The sequence below is a fragment of the Agelaius tricolor genome, unplaced genomic scaffold (genome assembly GCF_023055355.1).
Source record: "Agelaius tricolor isolate 1412-34295 unplaced genomic scaffold, bAgeTri1.0.p SCAF_2, whole genome shotgun sequence".
NCBI classification, from domain to species: Eukaryota; Metazoa; Chordata; class Aves; order Passeriformes; family Icteridae; genus Agelaius; species Agelaius tricolor.
This window is the reverse complement of record NW_027269262.1, coordinates 25,191,993-25,216,617: the sequence shown is the minus strand read 5'-3', so window position 1 is coordinate 25,216,617 and position 24,625 is coordinate 25,191,993. Positions and strand designations below refer to the sequence as shown.

Here is a 24,625-nt window from a genome sequence, read left to right as displayed (position 1 = left end):
GACTGTTCTTCCAAGAGAGGAGAAAGAATTGTTTTGGAAAATTTCATACTGTGCAGAAAGATGTTTCATTTTTACTGTCTGCATTACATCTTGTTGAGACTAAATACAATCTAGTTCTCAGTATGAAATATGTCACAATATAGAAAATACAGACTTAAGATAATTGCAAGAGCTGTTACAGAAGTATCCTTTATTGTGTGCTCACTTCTCCATTACTTTAATTAAGAAAATATACAGAAGGATCTTAAGCATATGGAAGTAATTGAAATACATGCAGCAAGCAGAGTTTTCTCAGAGCAGGGCAGATATTCATGTCACCTTGGCTCTCTGCTCTGCAGAGCTGGAAGGACATCTGGCACCTGCCCAGAAATGCTGCAGCTATTAATCATGGTAGAGTAAGAAATGACTTTGTGTTGAAACATGAGTATCCAGAAATATTCTTGGCAGGGATATTTATTATGAATTTGCTGTTAAGCTGAGTGTTTGGAACACTTCTTACACATTTTTTAAGTCTTTGTTTATAGAATTCACCTTTTAAATACATTTGTTTAGCAAGGTTTCAGTAAAACTACAAGGTTTCAGTAAAACTACAAGGTTTCAGTAAAACTACAAGTTCAGTAAAACTACAAGTTCAGTGAGTAGTTTCTAACTGATCTAGTTAAAATCTCAAAGATCACTTAGGGCAAAAAGAAGTGGATTGCAGGGTTTATCTGCTCTATTTCTGTGATCAGAGGAGAGTCAAAGATGAGATTATGGAGTACCTGGGGAACTGCTAGAATCACACAATAAGCACCTTCAATCACTTGGGAACTGCACTGTCGCAGACATCTTTTTGTGAAAATCTTTTCTTAGGATTTTTTTCCCTTCTGAGAAGCTAAGGCCTCAGAAACAGAATGTAAACAATGGTTATCTGCTGCTGTGGAATGTGTCAGGTGGATCTTTGATTGGGCCATCTTGAATGTTTACAATTAATGGCCAACCACAGATCAGATAGCTTGGACTCTCTGTCCGAGCCACAGATCTTTGTTATTCACTCTTTTCTATTCTTAGCTAGCTTCTGAGGAAACCTTTCCTTCTATTTCTTTTTAGTATAGTTATAATGTAATATATATATATATATCATAAAATAATAAATCAAGCCTTCTGAACATGGAGTCAACATTCTCATCTCTTGCCTCATCCAAGAATCCCTGTGAACACTGTCACACTGCACTCATCAAGAAAGCAATTTTTAAAAACATCACAATATGAAATATCTGGGAAATTGTCAAACCATTCCCACCACTTAGCAGCTCATCCAACCAAATTAGAAAGGTCAGTCACTGAAACCCAAACTGCTCTGCCTAGGATGACTTTTTTGCCATCAAGAGACTCTTTTCTGAGTGGTATGAGGGAAACAGATTGTCTCAGGCACACTGGTGATTCATCTTACACTGAGAACTGGCTAACAATGACAGTGCCTTGATCTGCATGAAAAAAAAGCCAAATTAACAAGAGCTATAGGTTGGATAAACCAACAGCTGAGCAGCATCCAACTCCTGTAGCACCTATGTCTGTCTCTGTCAGACTGCACAGCTCTTCATTACTTGTTCTTCACAAGGATGTTTAAGCAAAAAATGCTTCAAGGACAGGGGAAGGCTGGGCACCCAGCTGTTTCTCCTTCCAGTAAAAAAAGGGACAGAGACGATGCTGAGCCTTAACAGGTTGCAGCAAAATCCTTAGCATCCTCTTGATCCATTTCTTTCTCTGCCTAAGCAAAAGAATTTTACACTGACTTTATCCTAAATGGAGTAGAGGAGCACACACTCCATTTTAAAGAACTGTATACTGAGCAGCATTATCCAGCATCTCCTCATCTCACAATGTATGTTATGAAGATAATTGTCAAAAAAATAATTACCTGTAATTACATATTCAGTTTTATTTCCAAAATCTTATTAATCTTACTAAAAATTCAAGGATCCACTTGAAACCGGAATGGCTTCTAACTTTCCTTTGAGATAATTAAAGGCCAACAAAAATCTATTTTAGAAGCTTTGCTGCCTGGCTGATGTTGTTTTAATGTTACCCTTAAAAAAATTCCATCTCACCTCCTACCATGCAGGTAAGAGAGTGGGAAAGAGGAGAGATCTAACAATCTCCTTCACCAAATGCCTTGAAGGTTATCATCAAACAAAGCAGACATCAGGATAATTCAGATATGTGCTCCTTTGCAGAGAACCAATTGACAAAAGAGAAAAATTAGGCTTTTTCTGTTCCATATGCAACTGGAAATGGAAAGCACCATTGTTTCTAGCAATTCTCATTCTACATTATAAACTCATATACACTCCTTCTGGCCACCTTTTCTTGTCTGAGACAAACATAATTTACAAGAGTTACCTCTCTTCAATATTATGCTAAATATGAACAGTTGCAGCAATAGCAATATTTTGAATTGCTAGCCCAGAAATCGTACAAGAAGCAAGAATAAAATAATGGAATAAGAAAGTATCAAAAAGGTAGAACAGAAGCTGAGCAGAACACGAAACCTGATGATTTAACTGAGAGTTTTTTCTGGGTTTGTTTTCTGGTTTTTGGTGCTTTTTAAATTTATTTTTATTCCTAATGTATATATCCACCGCCCAAAAAAGTTTTCTTAGATTCCTCACAAAACACAGGCAGCTGAGATTTGGTGATGATGTTATACCCTAATCCTCCATCTCCAGCAACTAGCTCAGTCATCATGTTTACCACAACTACCTAGATATCCAGGGAAAGCATGTGATCCATGCTTTGGCTGTAAATGACCTCTCTGAGCTGGGAAAGCCTGAAACCTTCTTCTCATCAGCAGGCAAGGGTGTCAGTGTTATGGGGGTAGCCATTGTCACTGTGGCCAGCCTCGGGCACTCAATTCATTAACTAATGACAACAATAAATCAATACACTTACAGAGCAGACATTTCACACATTTTGAGGGCCTCTGGGCTGTGGAGCTGCTTATTCCTCATGGCCCTCTAACTCCAAGCTAATCCCAGGACAATGGCTGATGGCTTCAAACTGAAAGTAGGCAGGTTTAGGTGAGGTATTAGGAAGAAATTCTTCACAGTGGGGGTGGTAAAACACTAGAATGGGTTGTCCTTAGAAGCTGTAAATGCCCATGTCTGGAAGTGCTCAAGGCCAGGTTGGAGAGGGCTTTGAGCAACTCCTCCATGGCAGAGGAGTTGAAACTAGATAACCTTTAAGATCCCTTCCAGTGCAAACTATTCTGTGCTTCTATGAATCCATGAGATATCCCATAGATATAAGTAAGACTTCTTGGAAGCACCAGTCTTAAGAGTCCTACTCAACCAAATCTGACACACAAGCTGGTGTCAGTGCTAGGTGACAGAATACTCCAGCACCCAGACCAGTATCTACAGGCCTCTTACCTCCTAAATGTTCTCTCGACTATCATTTAAATACCGTTTCCCCTGCCTGCTGTCAACAATTTTGCTCTTAAGCTCCTTTTCCAACAGCTCCAACACACAAAAAAAACCCTTTGCCTGTGTCCTATATACATCCCACTTGGCAGTCACAGACCTTGCTCCAACAGCTCCTAGGGACCCAGGGCATCCAGGCTGAGCCAAACACAAACATGGAGCACCTTCTCTTTGTCACTTCTCCAAGTTCATACAGTAAAATTGTGAAGGTGAAAGTGATTAGAGGTGGAACAAATACAAGAAAAAGCAAGTGTGCAGGGCAGGGTAACATCAGGCAGCAACTCGATTAACCTAGACTGGTAGGTAACAAATTTTAAAAGGAACACCTAGTTTTGGTTTTGTTTTTCCTCTTGTTATGTCCAAGTCTGGTGGCACCTGGCATCACGGATGGGCTGTGCCTCAGGCAGGTAACTGAGCACAGAGTGCTTCGGGTGTGCAAACTATGCCACCAGTAACTTCAAACATGCCTAAATCCCTGTTAAGTCTTAGCCAAGTAGGCAGGCCTGCTATGAAGCATATACAGTGCTATCTTGGAGCTCCTGCCCAAAACCACTCCATTTAGCAACCAGAAGAAAGCTAAAGCAATAAAATAATTTGCTGACACAAAAAGTCAAGATAGATCTGGGAGAACAAACATAAACACAAAGGGCTCCAGCTTCACAAATACCCAAGACTAAAAGGGCTCCTCTTGCTCCCACTGCAAACCCAATCTATCCCACAAACCTCTGATCCCTGGGTGAGGAGCCACCATCCTGTTCCAAACTAGGGCTCCCTTATGTATGAACAGTTACAGATCCCATAGATGAGCTCACAGCTAACCAGGACTTCGAGTGACAATTGCTGATGCCCAAAATCTCCTGTTTCAGGTACTAAAATGGAGGTTTTCATCATAAAACCAAATAAGCCAAGCTGACACCACCTTCAGATGTAAAATTTTAAGAGCCAAGTTTTGATACACATTTCTATCAGTGTGGAACTCAGGAAGATGCTATTTTTTCCACAGCTTTCAGTTCACACTCCAAAGAGAAGCATACAAAAGAAAAATGTCAGGATTTAGGTTTTTTCAAATTTTTATTCAACAACCTGCTTGCAGAAAACAAATAAACAAAAGCTTACATTAAATACTGTACAAAATATTGAAGTTGTAGAGGAGCTAGTCCCCAGGTATGCTCACGTTTTATATCCTTAGCCATCTGCACTGCAGCTCCCAGAACAAAAGATCTGAAGGTTTTCCTGGCTGCAACTAATTATGACACATGAGAACTGCAGCCCTTGACAGGCTCCTGCTCAGTAAAATTTGGCAAGACAAAAGCAGTCAACTGTTCGTACTGCAGTAAAAAAACCCTGAAGTTTACAAATGAAAAATAATCAAGTGTAATAAATGTATTAAGAAACAGATGAGCCCACAATCCTGAGGCACACTTTCCAGAAAAAAAAAACAAAAAACCCTGTTTTTCTGCTATGGAAATGCACTTTGTGGGAAATGCTCTGCATTGATGACCTGTAACCAATTACATTTCTCAAACCCTCCAAGAAAGAAAAGCAGATTACCATAGGAAGTTTCAACCACAATCACTGAGAAGAAGTCTTCAGAAAGATGCAGCAGCTTCAGACCAGAACTACGAACAACCATGAAGCTCCTTTACAGTCACCACTGCCATTTTTAGTACAGTTGTTAGGAGGGCTTAGATTCTCTCTCTCTCCAATCAATGTTTTTATAGCATGGTGTCAGTTTATGAGACCTTTTTAGAGCTATCAAAGGCCAACTTAAGGAGGAGGATCTTCTCCTCTAATAGCTTTGTACTTTGCCATATCTTCTGGGAACACCTTTGTCAGTTCTTGAATTAACAGGCTTTTAAATTTCTAGAAAAGAAAAAAATAAATGTATGTACATCATCTGGACAATTTATTTAGATTTCATCAAGCAATATTACCTAATGAACAGACATGTTTGTACCCAACACACCTCTCAGTGAAGTACCCAAAAAGCCCCAAAACCACACAAAGAAAATGATATTTACAAAATCCACATAAAATGCCAAGTGAAATCCACGAGGAATGCATAAGGCAAACATACATGTCTGTGAATTCCCAGAAATTCACCTGCATTTTCTCCAAAAAATACAAAGCAGTTGGACCTCTCTAGTGAACTCTGGTGCACCCATATCTGCCTGACCTTGTTAAGGAAAGCTGATTAAGGACATGTCCTCTTGATTTGATATGGAATCCACTCCACCTTCAAAAAGCAACTCACACCTGCCTTTCAAGTACACAATTTCACAAGCACAGAGAAAAGAAAAAGAAGCTCAGGACTTATCTCCTTAAGTCCACATGGGGCAGTACAACTTATCATCCTCCACACTAAGTTCAGCCAAAGAACATTCTCAGAACTCACTAAACTTCCTTTTCTGACTGTGTTTTTTTGCAGTAGTTCCAGGAGTTAAACAGCATCACGGAATGCTTAGGTTCACACTAAATGAAAGTACAAATTCAGAAACCCCTAAGCACTGGCATGCATTTTCACAAATTTTATAAAGACTGACTGATGATTATAGAGCATATTTGACATTTTAAACCTCTACTATCCATTCCAGACTGGAAAAATACCCCTTCTGTTTTGCTTATTTGTAAACTGTCACACAGCAAATTCCACACCTGCAAAAAACCCAAGTAAAATATCTCTACTGCTACATATAGCTTTAATCAATATAAAATCACAGTGAAAGCTGCATCCCCAACTGTGGGACAAACTACAGGTTTCCTTTCCTGAACAGGCTGTATCAGCATCAATTAAGATACAGGGATGCAGAACAATTTCTAAGACAAATGACATAATAACAGAAGTTAATAACTGCACAAGTGAAAAATACCCACATATTTACAGAAAAGTAAAAATTTATCAAACACATTATTGCATTATACTTCCATTAATTCTGGTTTACCTTCATAGTGTCAATTTTTCCTTTCACTTGCTCATTTTTAGCCAAAGCTCGCTCCAGACACTCTTTAGTGTAAAGCTGAGGGTTGCGGCCTTGATCGATGTATCTGGAAACAGAAAAGACACTGCTAAATGATCATATTCCAACTAGGATGCTCTCCAAGGTACAGAATTACTCATCTTGCTGCCTTTTTCTTTCCACTATTATCTGAAATGTGCATTTTAAAAACCACCACAGTTAAACTCAGCCATTTCCAAAAGGCATGGCCTTCCAAAAGGACAAGGCCATGGCCAGCAAACCTGTGTTTCCAGAAAGCCTCAAGAGCTTTGAATGAAGTATTAAAGGCACACCAAAAAAAAATATGTATCTACCAGTTCCTCACAGGTTATAAGCACAGATGATCAGAGGAAGATGGTCCTTTTCCAATGAACTGGATGGGCACTAACCAGGAAGTGGGTTAGTTAGGACATGGTGAGCATTAAGCACACGGGAATATGGCACCCAGCAAATCAAGGATGAGGAGGAACTGCACATACCACAGTGAAGAGTAAAAAATTAACACTACTGTATCAGCAAACTCATCTGCAATTTTGTTTTGCAATACAATTCCTGGCAAAGGGAAACTCGCTAGAGAGAACATTGAAAAGAGTCATCACAAATTTACAGCTGGAGTAAAAGCCCAATTGAAAAAAGCAATGTACAGCCAGTAGCACACTGGAGTACAGCAGACCAGCAGCATCTGGACCTAGAAGAAACACCAGTAAATTAACATATCAGCTATATCACAAAAGTTCTCTAGTATAGCTCTTCCTCTAAGTTGCTTTTTCTTTTAATGTTGCAATTTTCTGAAACTAAACACCTGAGTACTGACTTAATTTATTTTCCCTTGGAACTTTAAATCCTGATCCTAATCTAGTGTAAAAGCCTATTTTTACAAATGAAAGCTGACTTACTAAAGGGGTGTCCCTGCCCATGGCAGGGGTGTTAGAAACACACATTCCTGAAGGTCCCTTCTAACCTGACTCATTCTGTGATGTTATGAAATCACTAAATTCGGCAGAATTCGTGTTACTGCCTACATATGCAGACGTCAAAAAAAGTCGGAAAGGCCAGGCTGGGCAGGGCTCTGAGCAAATTATCTAGTAGGTGGCATCCCTGCCCACGGTGGGGGAGCTGGAACTAGATGAGCTTTAAGGTCCTTTCCAACTCAAAGCATCCCGTGGTTCTACGAAGACAGGTATATATTTTATGACCTCTCCTACCTTTCTGCCTTCTCACAGGCAGAAGGTACTTCTGACCTCCTTCTGCCTGCCCACATTCTCACGACGCTTTCAGAAGGACCGGGTTTGAGACAAGCAGCCCTCAGCTAAAATATCCACGCTGCGAAGCCAGGCTACCTCCAGTCACCGACTGCAGCACCCCCGCTTCCAGGCACACACAGACTTACTCAAAAACCTCCAAGGGCACGCTGATATCGTGAAGCTGCTGTCGGCATTTGTCGATATCCTGCAAGCCCGTCACCATGAAATTCCTGTCGGGAAGAAAACGGGTCGGGTTTAGCCGGTTTCGGGGTCGCTGCGCCGCCCCTGAGGGTGGCTGCGAGGCCACCGATAGCCAGGCAGAGAGCGAGACAGCCCTGAGGCAGCACCCCGGGCCTGGAGGGGGAAAAGGCCCCGCAGCCCGACCCGGCCCGCCCCCGACAACGGCCCCTCACAGTTTCTGATTGAGCCCCGTCTGGCTGCTGGGCTGGAAGTCGCTGACGATGATGCCGAGCTGCCTGATGTTCTCCACGAACTTCTCCAGGTGCTCCTCCAGGGAGTCGAACTTCTCCGCCATCGCCGCCACCGCCTCCCCCGCCCAGCGCCACTTCCGCTCAGCGGCGCCTGCGCGGAAGGGCGGGAGGTGCGAGGCGGGGCGGCCGCGCCCTCAGCCCAAGCCGCGCCCCCGAACAAGCCACGCCCCCTCCCTCACGGGCGGCGCCGTCCCGGCTCCCGCCGCCGCCGCTGAGGGGAATCTGGGACAGCGCCGGATCGGCGGCCGCACCCCGGCATTGTGTGTTCGAACGTGTCCTGTGCCTGCCAGCTCTGAGCTGTGTTCGGGCTTGGGGAAGAAATAGAAGCGGTGACAGGCAGAGGTTCTGCTTCATAATAAACCCCACACTAGAAGCATCTGGGGAATAGCAAAACGTAGAAACACGGAATAGCAGAGTGGTTTGGGATGTAAGGGACCATCTGGTTCTAGTTCTCTGCCATAGGCAGAGAAACCTCCCACTAGACCCAGGTGGCTCAGAGCCCCTTCCAACCTGGGCTTGAACATGTGTGGAGATGGGGCATCCACAGCTTCTTTGGGCAGCCTGTTCCAGGGCCTCACCACCCTCACAGTGAAGAATTTATTCCTGTATCCAATCTAAACGCACCCTCTCTCAGCTTGAGCCCATTGCTTCTTGTTCTGTTATGAATCGGTCTAATATTAAATAATCCAGCTATCAGTCATCCCTGTGGGAAGGTTGCCTGTCATGCTTAGACCCCCACGGCACATCACAGTAACTATGTTTTACAAATAGCTTGTTTTCAGTCTGTCTGTTTTGGGTTGAACCTGAGCAGATCAGTCCAGTAATGTCAGGAGATAATGTCATCCAGCTCTGGGGTCCCCAACATGGGAAGGACATGGATCCTTGGAGAGAGTCCAGAGGAGGCCACCACATTGATCAGAGGAATGGAGCACCTCTTCTATGAGGAAAGGCTAGGAGACTTTGGATTTTTCAGCCTAGAAAAGAGAAGGGGAGACCTAATTACTTCTTAGAAAAGGGAAGACCTTCTCTCTTCTTAGAAAAGAGAAGGGGAGACCTAATTACAGCCTTCCGGTACTTGTTGGGAGTCTGCAAAAAAGATAGAGAGGGACTTTTTACAAGACCATGCAGTGGCTTCAAACTGAAAGACAGTAGGATTAGATTAAATATTAGAAATAAATTCTTTACTGTGGTGTAGTGAGATACTGGGAGAGGTTACCCAGAGAAGCTGTGGATGTCCCATCCCTGCAAGTGTTCAAGACCAGGCTGGTTAGGGCTCTGAGCAGAAGTCATCCCTGCCCATGACAGGGGCTTGTAACTGGATTATACCTTCCATCCAAAACTGGGAGTTAATGTATTTTATGCATTTTGTAGCTATAACTTACAGTGATTTCTGCTGCACAATGAGAACCATCAAAATCTGCAATTCTTAATTTCCCGGATGTATCTTATTTTTCCATTTCCTTTTCATGACAATAACACAATCAAATGGTCGGTTTCTGTTCTGGGTTACCATGCTAGACCAGTAGCAAGAAGTTAGGTTTTTGCAAAATGTAAAGCAGTTTGGGAGTTCATAGGATTAAGTATGCTAACCTAAAATTAAAAAGCAAGTAACTGTAAAGAGCACTGAATATTAAGGAAGATATAGGACAGTGCAGATGTGAAATTAAAAAATAATCCTAGGATGCAGAAAACAATTTACCTGTTCTAGGCCTTGACAAGTATTGTCATCCTATGATAAAGTAATCCCACTGCCTATTGACCAGCAGTTGCTGTCCATCCTGTATCTATCATTGGCAGAATGTTGTCTGGACAACAGAAGTCCCAGGATTGTGAGATTTTAAGACAAGTACTTCGTAAAATGAGAGATCTTGGCCTGAGAAAAAGAATAACCGTTTCTAATATTTGGAAGGAAGGATGTAGAATAGGGTGCACTTACCAAGTTAGATATGAACATGAGGAATGGGGGTGTCAAGTTTTGAAAGAACAGTGTAAATGCAAATGATTGTGTCAGGCATGGCTCTGCAGGCACAAGGGACTGGGATTCAAACAGAAGAGTTGATTTATGTCCATTTTTCCATATGGGCAGCCACATCCAGTGGAAGTACGGAGCAGAACCACTTACACTAAATTCAGTAACAAACAAGGGCTTTGAGGTACTGTTAAAACTTCTTCTCCTTCCAGTTTGGGGAAAGCCTTTGATTCTTCAAACTGAGCAAATATGACTTCTAGCTTGCTTGGGATAAATGCTAGAGATGTGCATGATCACATCTAACTCAGGGAAAGTATTCAACAGAAAAAATAATGAAAGTTTAACATCAAATATTGAGATATCCAGCTCACTGTAAATCTGTATTTACTAGCCTGTTTAGGTTAGATTAATGAATTATGTAAGATAAATGTATTCAGTGGTATTAAGGTTAAAATTTGCTATAAATATATTACCAGTTGTTAAATTTTTCTCATGATCACTAGCTTGGGCATTGTTTTTATGTTCAGGGATAAAATGTAAAGATTAGAAACTTGTGTTCCAGTGAGAGAGAGAAACAGAAAGAAAGTCAGTCTGACAAATAACTGAATTGATCAATAGGTATGTAGAGACAAAAAGATTTAGAAAGAAAATGTCATGGCTCATGATGTAAGTAACTGTATTGCACTTGTACCCTGATTTTCATACAGGGAGTGGGCAATTATACAGACGTGTAAGCTGGACATCTGCACTGGCAGTTAAGTAGGGTTTGTAATAAAGGATGGAATGAGAGGCCATATGGATCAATATGACCCATTTGGGAAGAGCAGCACAGATTACATGAAAGAAAATCCTGTTTTGCAAACCCCTAATGAATTTTTCAAGGGGTCAGCAAGCATATAGGCAAAAGTGATCTAAATGGTACAATCTACTTGATTTCCCATCAGCTCTAAGAAAAATCCTTAAAATAAATCTTTTAAGGAAATAAAGGAATGGAATGAAGAGAGAAATCCTAAACTGAATAAAGAACTGAATCCCAGATAGGAAATTCAGGACAGGGGCAAACATTTAATTCTTGCAAGGGGAGAAATGATCCCAGAAGAGTTCAACGGGGAACTAAGCTGAAAATTCTGCCATTGAGTATGTTCATAGATGACCCAGAAAAGAGATCAGATGGTACAATGAGTAAATTGGCTTATGAGAAAATTACTTGGCAGACTAAAGATGAATGCAGTTTGTAGGAAACTGTAGGAGGACCTGAAAAGACTTTAAGATGGATCATGTAAAGCGATGCGCATAGCAAGCAAAAATCCCCTAGTTTCACACGAAGATTCATGACCTCTTGACCATTACCACACAGGAGCAAGACCTGAGGATCAGAATAGAAAGTTCTTTGAAAACATCAGGTCAGCACTCAGCAGTGTTCAGAAGTCATGTGGAGAGTTAGGAATTGTCAGGAAAGGAATGTGAGAACAAAACAGAAAATGTCGTGCTACTGCATAAATCCACAATTTGCCCCAACCTTGAATACTGTGTGCAGTTCTCATTCCCTGGAGTGGGTCTGGAAAGGAGTCAGAGCAGGGCTGCCAAGATAACTGTAGATATGAAATGGCTTCTGTAATAGGAAAACAGGAACAGACAGGGACACTTCAGCTCGAGAGAGAGAGCCCGCTAATGAGACTTATGGCCAACACTTCACTGTGTTTACAGAGCCATGAGTGGTCTGCAGCCTAGACTGTCTTTCAGCACAAAAACCAGGGGCCATCAAAGTAAAGCCAAGAAGTGACAACTTCAGGACATGCAAAAAGCAGTGATTTTTGTCATACAAAGTTCAAAAGCCCTGTGGGACTATTTGCCAATGGATGTTATGGACAGAAAATGTTTAGCTGTGTTGAAGGGAAAATGGGACAAATGCTTGGCAGACAGCCAGGGAGATGTAGGTAAACCACTCGTGGCTCAGGAAATCCCATGGACTGAAGGTAGCCCCAGGCCAGGAGGGTAGTCAGGAGAGGTCTCATAGATGCTTTTCCCGTCTGCTCTTCAGCATTTACTTCTGATTAGTGCTGAGCACAGGATACTGGCCCAGATGGAGCTTTCATCTGTATCTGGAGGGTTACTGCTATGAGGCCCTCCCTGCTTGTCAAATGATGACCTGTGCTGTGAAGGATGCAGACAGATTGCATAATGGTTTCTTACCCAGCAGAACATAAAAAGATTGATTTGAGACTGCTTATACAGCCTTCGGGTCTGGAAAAAAGCTCAGCTCGCTGTTTTCTTATTTAGTCTTACATATACTCCAGATAAATGACTTGTCCAATATAATAAGACACAACGTGGTGTTTAAGATTCATAACTGAAAGTGCTGAGACAGTAAACTTCTCATGAATACAAAAAGCAACAAATAATTCATCTGTTCGTCTATCTCTAGAACTATAACTCTCCTCCCAGCTCATGTTTTCTGCTGCTAGCCAGTAAAGTGGAAGAAAATTATTAAAGAAAGTAAAATAGATCATGTTTCTCTCCTGTCTTTCTCTCTTTTCTTCTGCATGATTATATCACTCCTTCTTCATTCTGCAGACAAAGAAATGGAGGTTGAAATTTCAGGTCATTAGCTGGGAGCATCACCTGCTAAGAATTCCATTGTGTGAGCCATCTACCCTTCATTGTTTTAATTACAACAGGTAATAAATAAGCAGAAGAGAAGCAGGGGAGGTAGATGTGAACAGCACATTGGATACCATTCACCTGCTCCTGATAGGTCAGGCTGATGGCAATTTTGTTTAGTATGTTTTTCAGCTGACTCAGAAGCATGTGGTACTGTCACATTTTACTGCATAAAAATAATGTGATACAATAAAATAAAATAAACAATTTTTAAAAATCAATTATGCAGCTGAATAAGAGCTGTAATTATAATTTCCATACAGATTTTGTGTTTAGTAATGTGTTCATTAATGACTTGAAATAATAAATGCCTTACCACAAATTAGCAGGATGATGCATTTATGTATCACGGCTGGATCTCAGTCTGAGATCATCTAAATTTATTTATCTAAGAAATAGCAGGATCAGGATATTGTTCTTAAGTTAATTTTGTGGTCTTCCAAGTCCTGCAGATCTGGGAATGTTCTGGGACCTGATCCAAAGATAACTGAGACCCATGAGGTTCTTTCTATTGATGGTAAAGGACATGGATGACAGTCTGTTCTCACAACACTGCCTCCAAGGAGGTCAGCAAGACACAGCAAAGGACTTACATATATGCTTCAGGACAGGAATATTATTTTCACAGTGTGGTGATAACTCACCTAGATCTGCAATACTGAAACCTTTTATTTCATAGAGCCTTTATTATCCCATAAAGAATTAATTCTTAATTTTGTTTTTCAAAAATATGCTGAGAAATCAGTGGAATTATCTGTGGTTTTTCCCCCTGGAATATTAAAGTTATTCATCAGACTCAGTTTATGTTACATTCATATTGCTGCCATATGTCATTTAAAGCAAAATTAAAGTCTACTCTTCTGAAATGCAGAGTTGCTTTCAACAGTTGAGTAGGGATTTTTTTACCACATGTGTGAGAAAGACGTGTATATAAATATTTATATGTGTATACTTATACATATATGTATATATAATCATACTCCTAGAAAAATGCTCCTCTCGTTATACAATACTAACAAGTAAGGTTGATTTGCCTATTGCTGATTTTTATTTTTCCCCCTGAAAACTCAGAATAAGTAGCATCCTGTATTTAAAACTGATACTTTTTTTATTACCTAGGATACGGGAAAGCAGGTATAGGAATATCCTGGGCAGAGACAATTTCTAAGACTCCCAGACAACATGTGTGCTAACAAATGAAAAAGACCTAGGACCTTTTTCCAGCACTGAGTCCAGCTGACATGGAGAAGCCCTTATTTGTATTCAAAATCCTGAAATGGACCTCAGAGCAGTTCTGGAAGCATATGGGTGGTCTAGATGAAAAAGCTGACTGTGTACATTTGTCACTATTCTACAGTGTGGGTGCCTGTGCTCCTGTGCTTGTGTCCTTCCCTGTCACTTCTCATTTTTCTAAGGTAGAGCTGTTAGTCACAGTGTACAGAGAAATGGAAGCAATGGCCACATGGGTTCAAACCAGGGGACAAATCAACAAATCAGAAAAATTACTTAGCATTCAGGGTTATGCCCCTGAAAGAGGTTTAGATAAGCAAGGGGAGCACAGCCATGGTCAAGCTGGTATGGAGCTACTGGCACCACTTACTTGGGGCTAGAGTATCATAGAAGGGTAGAATATAAAAGGATAGAATGGTTTGGAAGGGACCTTAAAGATCATCTAGTTCCAACTTCCCTTCCATGGGCATGACACCTTTTACTAGATCAGGTTTCTCAAAGCCCCATCCAACTTGGCTTTGAACACTTCCAGGGATGGGGCACCCACAATTTCTCTAAGCAACCTGTTCCAGTGTATCACCATCCTCACAGCGAAGAATTTCTTCCTAACATCTAATCTAAATCTCTCCTCTTTAGTCTAAAAGTGTTTCCCCTTGTTCTATCATTATCTGCCTGGATAAAAAAGTTGCTCTCCCTCTTTTTTATAATCCTGGGCCTTATGGGGATGTCCCGTAGTAGAGGCTGGAATCGGTGAACATTACAGGGCTCAGCCTGATCAATACAAAGTATCTCATGTTCATAGAAATCCCCACAAGCTGCCCCCAGAACTGGGACTACCAGTTCTTCTTCTGAAGTGCACAGGTTTAAACCAATAGTGGTGTATGAATGCATGGCAGAATGCATGGTAGGCTCTGGGGGACTTCAGGATGTGATGAGGCAAAAGGTTTGAATAGATGGCTCCTCCAGTCCATCCTGTCCTGTGGACTCCTGGGACATAGTCCTAGCCTGTTGGCTCTGTGGTATACTTTATCATGTCAGTAGGAATTCCTTCCTGGAAGGCACAAGAAGACAGGCAGGCAGTGCACCAAAGAAATCTCTTTGTACTATTATTTGGGAGGGGCCTTCAAGTGCCTCCTCAGTTTTAAACTTGTTCTTCACACTCTTGCATGTTGATATCCCACTCTCTCCACAATCTGCCTGCATCACTGTGAAAGATACTTTACTATTCATACCCAGCATACAGTCTTCAAATAGGTTTTATTTACAGAAGTTGCCTGAGGAAGACTCTAATTTATAGCTATTGATTCTTTCCACACCTCTGTCTAACTGATGAAGAAATGCTTTATTGCCCAGTTAGTTTAGATACAGATAGTATATATATCTATTCTGTGCTTTAATCAAGTAATTGAATCATCTCTCAGACTTCTATATGATAAACACACTGAATTCTTCACACTTTTTTCTTTAATGAATTTCAGGTTTTTTGGTGTTTCAATTTTTTTCAATATCAGCAGGAAAGGGAAGGTGACCTGCACATTTCGGTCTTGTATTGGTCCCCACAATGGTGTTGGTCCCTGTTCCCCTATGCCTTGTGCCTCTTCCCTATCCCTTCCTATTTATGCACTGCAGGGCTGCAGAATTCCTCTATTCAACAAGGTCCCTCTATGCCACCAGATTGTGATGATCTGGTACAGACTGACCCCTAATTTCCTTTAATGTTTCCTTTTACAGGGAACATGGTCTGCAGTTACATAAGCTTCATTATTTGCTCCTAGTAGGATGACTTCACAAATGATTTTTATTAAAACACATTTATTTCACAAACACAGCTATTCAATTCAGTCTGCCTCCACACTCTATCACTTTGCTGGCCTTTCTGTATGCTTTTCTTTTATTTGCAAGTCTTATTTACCTCCAGACCATCAATACAACTATTAAATTAGGGCAGCAGCAGTCCCCTGGAAATTCTGCCGGCAATGTTGCCAGATAATGTCCCACTTGTAAACAGATCACCTGGTCTGTCATATTGCTTCCAAAACTGAATTTGGAATGATTAGAACAGCCTGATGTGAGGCAATTCCAGGATAAGTCTGGCATAAGGGACTGCCCGAGAGGCCTCTTTTTACAAACTGTATGGATGAGTTTTCTCAGATTTGCCTTGCTCAGGCCATTAGTCCAATGCTATTCCAATGGGCATCATGTCCCTGCATGTCTCCACAAGCCCTGGCTCAGGCTGTGCCACATAATATCATCATATAATAAAACCACTATTTTCACGGTCCTTCAGTGTCCCTGACTTTCCAAAACAGTTAGGAGCACAGGCTGTCAGACTGCTTTCTGTACTGTGAAGGATGAAAAGCTAGAGCAGGAAAAGCCCATTCTCACAATGATCCCCTCACAGACCCCATAGTTTGTGTCTTTTCCATGCCTCCTGCCTCCGCAGCACAGGTCTTCAGACACAACCTCAGAGCACATGTCCAGTGGAATGGGACATCACTTGACTAGATATGGAGGTAAAAAAATCCATATGAACACAGTTCACCATGGTGTTGGGGGCCTCACGTATCTTCCCTGATGTTCACCTTAGCAGGCATCTACTGAAGGAACAGAAGACACTGTGCATCCTAGGGACCATGGCAGAGAAGACTGATCATGGATAGGTAGGGAATAGCATGCCCTGATGCCAGAGAAAGGCTGTTGGAAGAGGAATGGGAGGAAACAAACTATTCTCAGAACAGGAGGAAATCAAATAAGTTAAACTGATTCAAGAGGTGTTTGCTCCCTGCCTGCTACTGGGTTGACAGCAGCCCTTCCACTCTCTGTCTTCCCTTTGCCACCAGAACCATAATGTCAGACCTGGTTACAGCCTCCTTGGATGAGTACCACAGGTAGAGGGGTGAGTCCTTCTGAAAACAAACACGCCCTACCTAGAAGCTTGGATGGATCCTCCTTTTCCACTTTTCACGTATCTTTCTACTTTTGCATTTCATATACCACCAAAAGCCACCAAATGCATTTCAAATGCCACCACTGGCTAAGAGTTCAAGCATATGTATGAATTTTGTTGCATGGGATTCTGCTGCAGTGGCCAGCTATGGCTGAGAGGTTGTGTTTAGCTCTGTCCATCACCACTGCTGTAGTTGTGGTCTAGGTCTACAACAGACCTAATGTAATTTAACCTACTTTGAATGCATGTCTTAGAACCAAGCAGATTTTTTGTTCCTATTTCCCATATTTCAGTCTAGAAACAAGGATGTCCAGGGTCATCTTCTGTCTCATCAATCCAGATACAGCAGTACTCTTTAGAAACAAAATATGTTACTTATTTCTTCTAATTTAGTTAATTGTAACAAATTAGTTTTCATAGGAACAACCAGATATGAAGCAGCCAGCTGAGGTCTGCTCCTTAGTACGACCATCCCAACCCTGATAACCCCCCCTCTAAAGTGCACAGCAAGCCAGCAGCTGGGGTACCTTCCAGTGCTTCCTGATTCAAGCACAGGTTTGCTCCTACCATTCTTTTGTAGATGATATTGCAGGAGGAAGTGTCTGTTGTTCCTAAATCTAACAGAGAAAAGACTCCATCTTTTTGGCTTGCTAATGATAAACCCAGCAGCTGATCTACAACTGTGTGCAGATTCTGATAATCCACCATCTCATTCTCATGTGCCTCTTTCAATGTGTACAAAGAACCACTGACTTGCACTGATCCCACATGGCAAAATCCCTTCTTTTACATCTATGACTGCAGCCACAGGGTGACAAACCATTTGTTCTTCACATGGTATACAACTCAGTGCTCAGTATATTCCTTCTTTTATGTGACTCATGCAAGGAACTGTCATTTCTACTTCAAATGGAGCTGCCACCCAAAAAATTTATTTCTTGAACCTAAGTGGTGAAGCACATGATGTCATTTAATCACAGAAAGAACCAGTGTTGCATGCCTGATGCTGTGAATTCAGCAGGCTTGCTGTTGTAGCCATGCCTGTGGATAACTGCTGACTGGGAGTGTTGTCATCTGTTTGCCCTGTTAACCTAGAACCATAGAATCAGGTTGGAAAAAATCTCTAAGATTATTGAGTTCAATCATTAACCCAGCATTGCCAAGTCCACCACAAAACTATGTCCCTAAGTGCCACATCTACACATAATACAGGTCTTTTGTTATATTCCAAAATGTATTTCGGACTGGATCAATGTTTCTATAACATTCTGTAGATGTGACCCTCTGCAGGGTCCACCTGTCTCCCTGGCAGTTCTTTGTGTAAGCTATGTATGCATCTCTCCAGCCAAGGACCAGGGAACTACCAGCTGGTGGCAGCAGCAGCTTCTCCAAGATCAGAATGTGAGGACTTCATCTCAGGTCCTGGTGACACTGCATGAAAGTAAGCAAATACACTCTCCTCATTTTAAAGAAACTGAGCCATTATCAGTAACCTTGCAACTAATCTAACTATTTTAAAAAGAACTTTGCTTCTCTAATCCTTTGATGCCTTTTGAATTTTTTGCTTAGTAGTTTGGGTGTTGTAAGTGGCACTGAGAAACAAGAAGCTAAAACATGTCTCTCACTGTTGTGATGACCAGGCTGATGTTAAGGTCTTAGGATAAAGGAGGATAAGTTCATTGCCCATAAATGCGTTGCAAGTGACCTTTCTTATGGCTGTGTGCTGTAAAGTGGAAAATTAGATAATATGGTGAGATTAAAGGGAATATGAAGGTAAAGGATTGACTGGGGTCAAAGAAAAACTGTTGAGCTGGCATCAAAGAGGAGTGTGTGTTGTTCTGAGATCCAAATGTGATCTTATATAATCTTATACAAATGGTCTAATACTTCCCCATCTTTACTCAAAATACATCACTGAGTGCCATCTTCAGTCACATCAACCTGTTCTTTTAAAGCTGCATCACTCTGGCAGCACATCTTTTTAATCCCTTCTACCAACACATCCTTCTTTTTTTATCTTCTTTTTTCCTTCTTTGTCTGCTTCTGTGGATTTATGTAAAAACTCCTTATCATTGGCCCCTCAGCACTTTGTACATTTTACTATGGAACTTTATTGTGTTGTCACTTCAGGAGAGCAAAAGGTCTGTGATGCCATAAAAACTTCAGGATCCAAAAGTTATTTCATGGCACCATAAGGTCTTTGAGACTAAATTCCAGAAATTCTGCCTTTAAAGTTTAACTAAAGTTGGTGTCTCTGTGTTAATTTTGTGTGGTTTACACCAACATCCATCTGTTGATTAGATGATCTACAGTGCTTTTGCTGATCCAGAGGTTAACCTGGTGCTCTGATCAGGTAATAGACATTTTGTGCATCCTTTTGGTGCTGTGAACCAGAGTACTGGAACACCTGGCATGCTGCTTTCAGGCTCAGCTGCTGGGCACTGACAAGTGAGACAGCCCTCAGCTTCATGAGGGATGGACTGCATCTGAGGAGGAGACCCTCAGACTCTTCTTGGGGTAAAGAGCCATCCATGAACTGGATACTCTGCAGAAAAGGGGCTACCTAGGGCTCAGATTCATATTGTTTGCCCCCAGTTAAAAGCAGGATTGTTGCAAGGCCTCACCCATGGCCCTGGCTCTTGGGTTATATGTAGGAGCTTAGAAAAGTTCATGATCTCAGGCCTTTAAAAATTCTAGTAATAACTGACAGAGTCACACAAACAACAATTTTTGTATCCAAAGTAGAGGGACCATCAAATAGTTGCCACTCCTCCAACCATTTCATGGAATACAGCTTCCTCACTGAGCAGCTACAGATTTACTGCAAAGATGACATCCTAGGATAAAAATGTGGCCAGATGTGGCTGAAAGTGGAACAAGGTAAAGCATGAATTGTACCTTTATCTGGGGAGAAATTTGTAAATTACTTCTGCCCTGTACTGGCCACATCTTGAATTTGTGTATGAGTGCAAGAATTTAAAAATACTTGTGTGTGTATGTGAGAAGGTCACCTCTGACACAGAGTTCTGTGATTCAGAACTGCAGGATGCAAATGTATTTTAGTCAGTAAGTAGCAATACATGGACATGAACACCCTGAACATAAAAAGCTTCTTCTGAGCATTTCCAGTGCTGTGCAGACTTAAAAATCAGACAGCCAACCATATTCTCCATGGATATTGTTTACCTCACTCATTCTCAAAACCTATCACTGTGATACAATGGCTATTCATTTACCCAGGTATCCTTTGCATTTAGCTGGGCTTATCTTGTCTGTTGAGTAGAGGTCACCTCAAGACTGTTGTTTACCTAAGTCAGTAAAAGAGATTAGCATTGCCAGATGGACTTCCAACACCAAGGAGAAGGTAATTTCAAAGGATATGTTAACAGGAACATAGGAATCACAAATATACCTTTATAAGTTTTAATATTTCAGGACTGAACAATTTTATGCCTTTCTTCATTCTTGCTGTTTGTTGCTGAAAATGCCTTTCTTCTGAATATCCTTCTAAAAATAAATGGCGTTGTGACTTTGGAGGATGAAAGGAGGCAAACAGAAAATGAACAGTCAAAGGTGCCCAGTGTGATACTAGTAAGCATCAGGATAACTCAGGCAAAAAAAGGAGAGATTAATAAATAGCTTGCCTGCTGAAAATGTGTGTGTTTGCAAGTTGGCAAACAATTAGCTAAATATAAGTCCATTTGATTCTAGGAAGGAGAGTGTGTCCCGTGCTGTAAATTAAATCAATGGAGCCTACCAAGCCAACCTAGGTAAATAACTCCTCCAAAAGAATTCCAGGCCTAGAGGCTGACCTAATCCTGAGTATAACAGCAGGATAAATGAACCCTAAGATTCTAGTGCCACCTATAACAATTTATCTTCAGACCTGCAGAGGAAGGCAAAAAAAAGAGCAGTAGAGGACAAATCATGCATCAGGAAGAATAAAATAAAATCTTTCCCAACTCCAGTGGAAGCCCTGAGGCATGGAATTATTATAATGCAAATTGACAGTGATCTAATCTATTTTCTCACACACTTGGGGATACTGACACACCAGATGCCCAGGGACTCATAATATAAGCTTAATTTTCTCTCTTCAGGCATTTTCCTATTCTATTGTGTTGTACAATTATGCCCATAAACTTCTCAGGCTCCTTGCTACAAGACTGCAAGCTACTCCTTCCAGTGCTCAGGAGAGTATTCAAATGCTTCCTTCATCATATCTGGAAGCCTTTAGATTTCCAGTGCAGATGTATTCAGGATTACTCACTGTACTGCCATTTGATCATGTGATGAAGTCAATATCCCACTCTGACATTTACTTCTCAAATATATTTATTAAGTGTTATCACAGCCCTATTCAGTCTTTGCTGAGCTATACTAAACAAGAAAAAAAGTCTTTAAATTTTCCTACAAAGATAGGACTTTTGTTCCCCTAATCATTCTAGAAATGCTTCTGTGCACTTGTTCAATTTAACATTTTCTATCACTTGGCATTAAAATTCTGCTGCATTTAAATTGAAGTAAACAATACACATATGAACTTTTTGCTGAACCACAGGTAACTCGTTTTTTGCAAACTCAGCAAAAACAAGAAAACCACTGGCCAATATTATCCTACTAGAAAACAAAAACAAAAAACCAACAAACTCAAACAAACAAAAAAAACCTTCCTGCCAGCCCCAATATCAAACTGGTACTGGAATGGGAGTTCAATCTCCAGCTCTCCAGCTAGCGGCAGATGCTTCTCCACCACAAGAAGAATCTGAGATGCCCTTCATCAGCTGCACCCTGCTCTGCATGGAGCTGAGGGCTGCTGCCAGACCTGAGCTTTGAATGCTGTCCTGTGCCACTAATAAATGGCTAAGCCTGAAAGCAGCTCTCCAGCTGAATATATAGGAGAAATATCTCCCAGAGGTCAGTCGGTTTTGCATACCCAGATGCCTCTCTGATTTGAAAGTCATTGCATCAGTCTAGGATGTCTTTATGCACTGTGAGTGGATCAACCAGTCCTGCTCCAAGGCAAGGACAGCAGAGCCTTGTCTGGGAGATAGCAGATGAGTTCAGTTTGACTCTTGCACTTGGCAAACTGGTGAGAAGGTATAATAATGAACAAAGTTAATAGATATGTTCTTACTGTTTAAGATACTAAGGAACAGAAATTTATTAGGAATGTGTAAAGAGAGATCATGGACCAAATTTGATCTTTTTTTTTGTCATTCAGGGAATATGTGGATAAGGACAGTCTAGATACAGGGGAAGTCTCCCCTGCAAGATGTTTTACCACCTGTTTTCCCTCAAGACTTTGTCACAGACAGGTAGAGAAATTATAAAAGAAAGGCCTCATAAAATCAGGCCTGCTCTGCTAAATTAATAACTGGCCTGCCCTTTCTTCTAAGTGGAGCTAAGTACTTTGCAAGTTGCCATGCAAAACCAATCTTGGAATGAGAATCATTAACACGACAATCTATTCCTTCAGTGAAAAACAAGTGCACCTATATAAACAATAAGATCTGTCCCAGGAGAATCTGTAGAAAAAGTATGTAAACTATAGATGTGCAAAATGTCATGTTCCAACCAATGTGAATGTATTGTTAACCAATTAGATCTGACACAGAGCCTTCTGATAATCTTATAAAATATGACCCATACAATAAGGATTCGGCTGTTTCCTGCATGACGAAAATGGAGTCTTGGCTGATTTATTACAACAGACTTGACTTTAAGGCATCCAGAGTCCATACTGGACTAACCAAATAACTTGCTTGCTGAGGAAGCCTGGGTATAAAAAAGAAGAGTTCACTCCATCACTTCAGCTTTTTGGCCCTGCAGACAGTATGGGCACAGACTGTGATGAATTTCACTACTTTCAGCACTACCAGAGCAGCTCCCTGTGGCAGCAGAACCCTGTTTGTCCAGGCACACCTATTACACCTTCCTCATTGCTGAAACTTGCTCATCACTTCTTCATTAATCTTCTACCATTTCAGAGAGCAGTGGTGGAAGGCCACAGAGGGGATGCTTGCCTCTGGCACACCTTTGCAGAGACCTTGCTCTTTTCTTTTGGCTTCACCAATAAGTAGATATCTCAGTTATGTAAGACAGGTAAATAACTTCCTTAATGTTAAATTAATGATCACAGCTCCTGCTGCCACCTGGAACACCATGCAGAGACCTTTCAGTTACTTTTCAGTAAAACATTAATGTAGCCAGCACAAAGGCTCACGTTGCTGGTTGGCAGTGTGCTTCAGTTCCATGTCTGTGCCGCATCACCCTTCCTGACCCTAGGTATTCATCCAGAGGTGACCACTGAGCACCTTGTTCCACCTGACTGCCTGTGGGGATTGAAGCTGCAGGTGAGGATTCTGTGACTGCCAGTTTTGGCACCAGAGCAGGAACAGTCTTCCAAACTGTCCCATCAGGTTTCTCAGTACCCTGCTCCATATGCTGATAAGAATTTTCCATGTCTGCCTTAGCTTCTCCCCCTCGCAAGTCCTGCTGGAGTCATTTTCCTGATGAAGCACAGATTACTTTGTTTCCTGGAAGCGTCACACACCACGAGATGTCTGGGTGCAGTTTGTCTGCATTTCAGAAATTTCCCAGCTCCATAGATGGGTCATCAATGGTTCAGGGGAGTGGCATTTCTGCCACACCAGAAGGCTACTAAGGGAAGGCTTGGATACAGCTTCCTATGACCTATAAACTGGAGGTTCTTCAACTGCTTGGACAAATGTAGGAGGTAGGAGATGAATATGGGATGAACAGATCAATCTTTGACACTTCAGCCTCCATCCACTTCACTTTCGCCAGGATGTCTGACCTCCAGGGAAACACTCTGTCAACAGTACTTCTCAATACAGATCTCAGGGGTAGGGGATTTAGCAAACACCTCTCCTGCAACAGACCCAGCTGGGTATCTGCACAAAGGAAGAGATCAGAGCAACTCGGAGGGTTATCGCACTGTTAGATTGGCAAGGTCAACAGGACAGAGGGCAGGAGCAAACAAGGACAGTGTTGTGGCACCTGGGCCTCCCAGCACATCACTGACAGCTTGCTCACAGCCCTTCACCTTCTCTCTGTTCAAAGCAGGCTGATGGAGAAGCACTGGCTATCACACACAGGTCAACTCTGCCAGTATCTCCTGACATTGCTCTACAGAGTCTTCAGGGAGCAAGAGGAGATCCACCTCCAGATCCTCCACTGGGAAATGCGTTATGGAATAAATGCTGCTATGTGCACACACTGCTTATTGCTTTACATCCTCTGCACAACTGATGTAATCACACTTTGGGCCCTGCCTTCACTATTCCTCAATTCAAAGCATTTCTTGTAATTTTTTTGCTTTTCCAGTCTCTGAAGGTAAAGAAGATGATGGGAACAGAGATTTTGAGAATCAGCTGCTCCTTCCTGTGTTACACAGACTCCCAGGAGGACAGACCTACTTGGTCTGGAGGGGAGGGATGGGATATGTATATCTGCTGTACTGAAGAAAGCAAGATTGTCCCACCATTCCCAACACAACAAGTACCAAAATGTGCGTGCACGCACACACACACACACACACAGGCACACATGCACACACATATATACGTTATGCACTTACAAGTGTTTTTAACAATGTTTATA

General features: G+C 41.7%; 1 protein-coding gene across 3 annotated transcripts; it reads right to left on the bottom strand.

The window, feature by feature from the left end:
- Positions 1-4,513: 4,513 nt before the first annotated feature.
- MED10 (mediator complex subunit 10) lies at positions 4,514-8,313 on the bottom strand. Of its 3 annotated transcripts, XR_011683791.1 has the most exons (5): positions 8,115-8,311; positions 7,848-7,931; positions 6,404-6,506; positions 5,638-5,717; positions 4,514-5,324 (listed from the first exon to the last, which is right to left on the bottom strand). XR_011683791.1 is itself a non-coding variant. In XM_071454625.1 (4 exons), the coding sequence occupies exons 1-4, from the start codon at positions 8,234-8,236 to the stop codon at positions 5,229-5,231; spliced, it is 405 nt and encodes a 134-aa protein (XP_071310726.1). In that variant the 5' UTR covers positions 8,237-8,308; the 3' UTR covers positions 4,514-5,228. The 3 variants fall into 3 exon arrangements, 2 of the variants coding, with proteins under 2 accessions (XP_071310726.1, XP_071310734.1); XM_071454625.1 differs by lacking the exon at positions 5,638-5,717 and having other exon boundaries at positions 8,115-8,308; XM_071454633.1 differs by lacking the exons at positions 4,514-5,324; positions 5,638-5,717 and adding an exon at positions 5,733-5,933 and having other exon boundaries at positions 8,115-8,313.
- Positions 8,314-24,625: the final 16,312 nt, after the last annotated feature.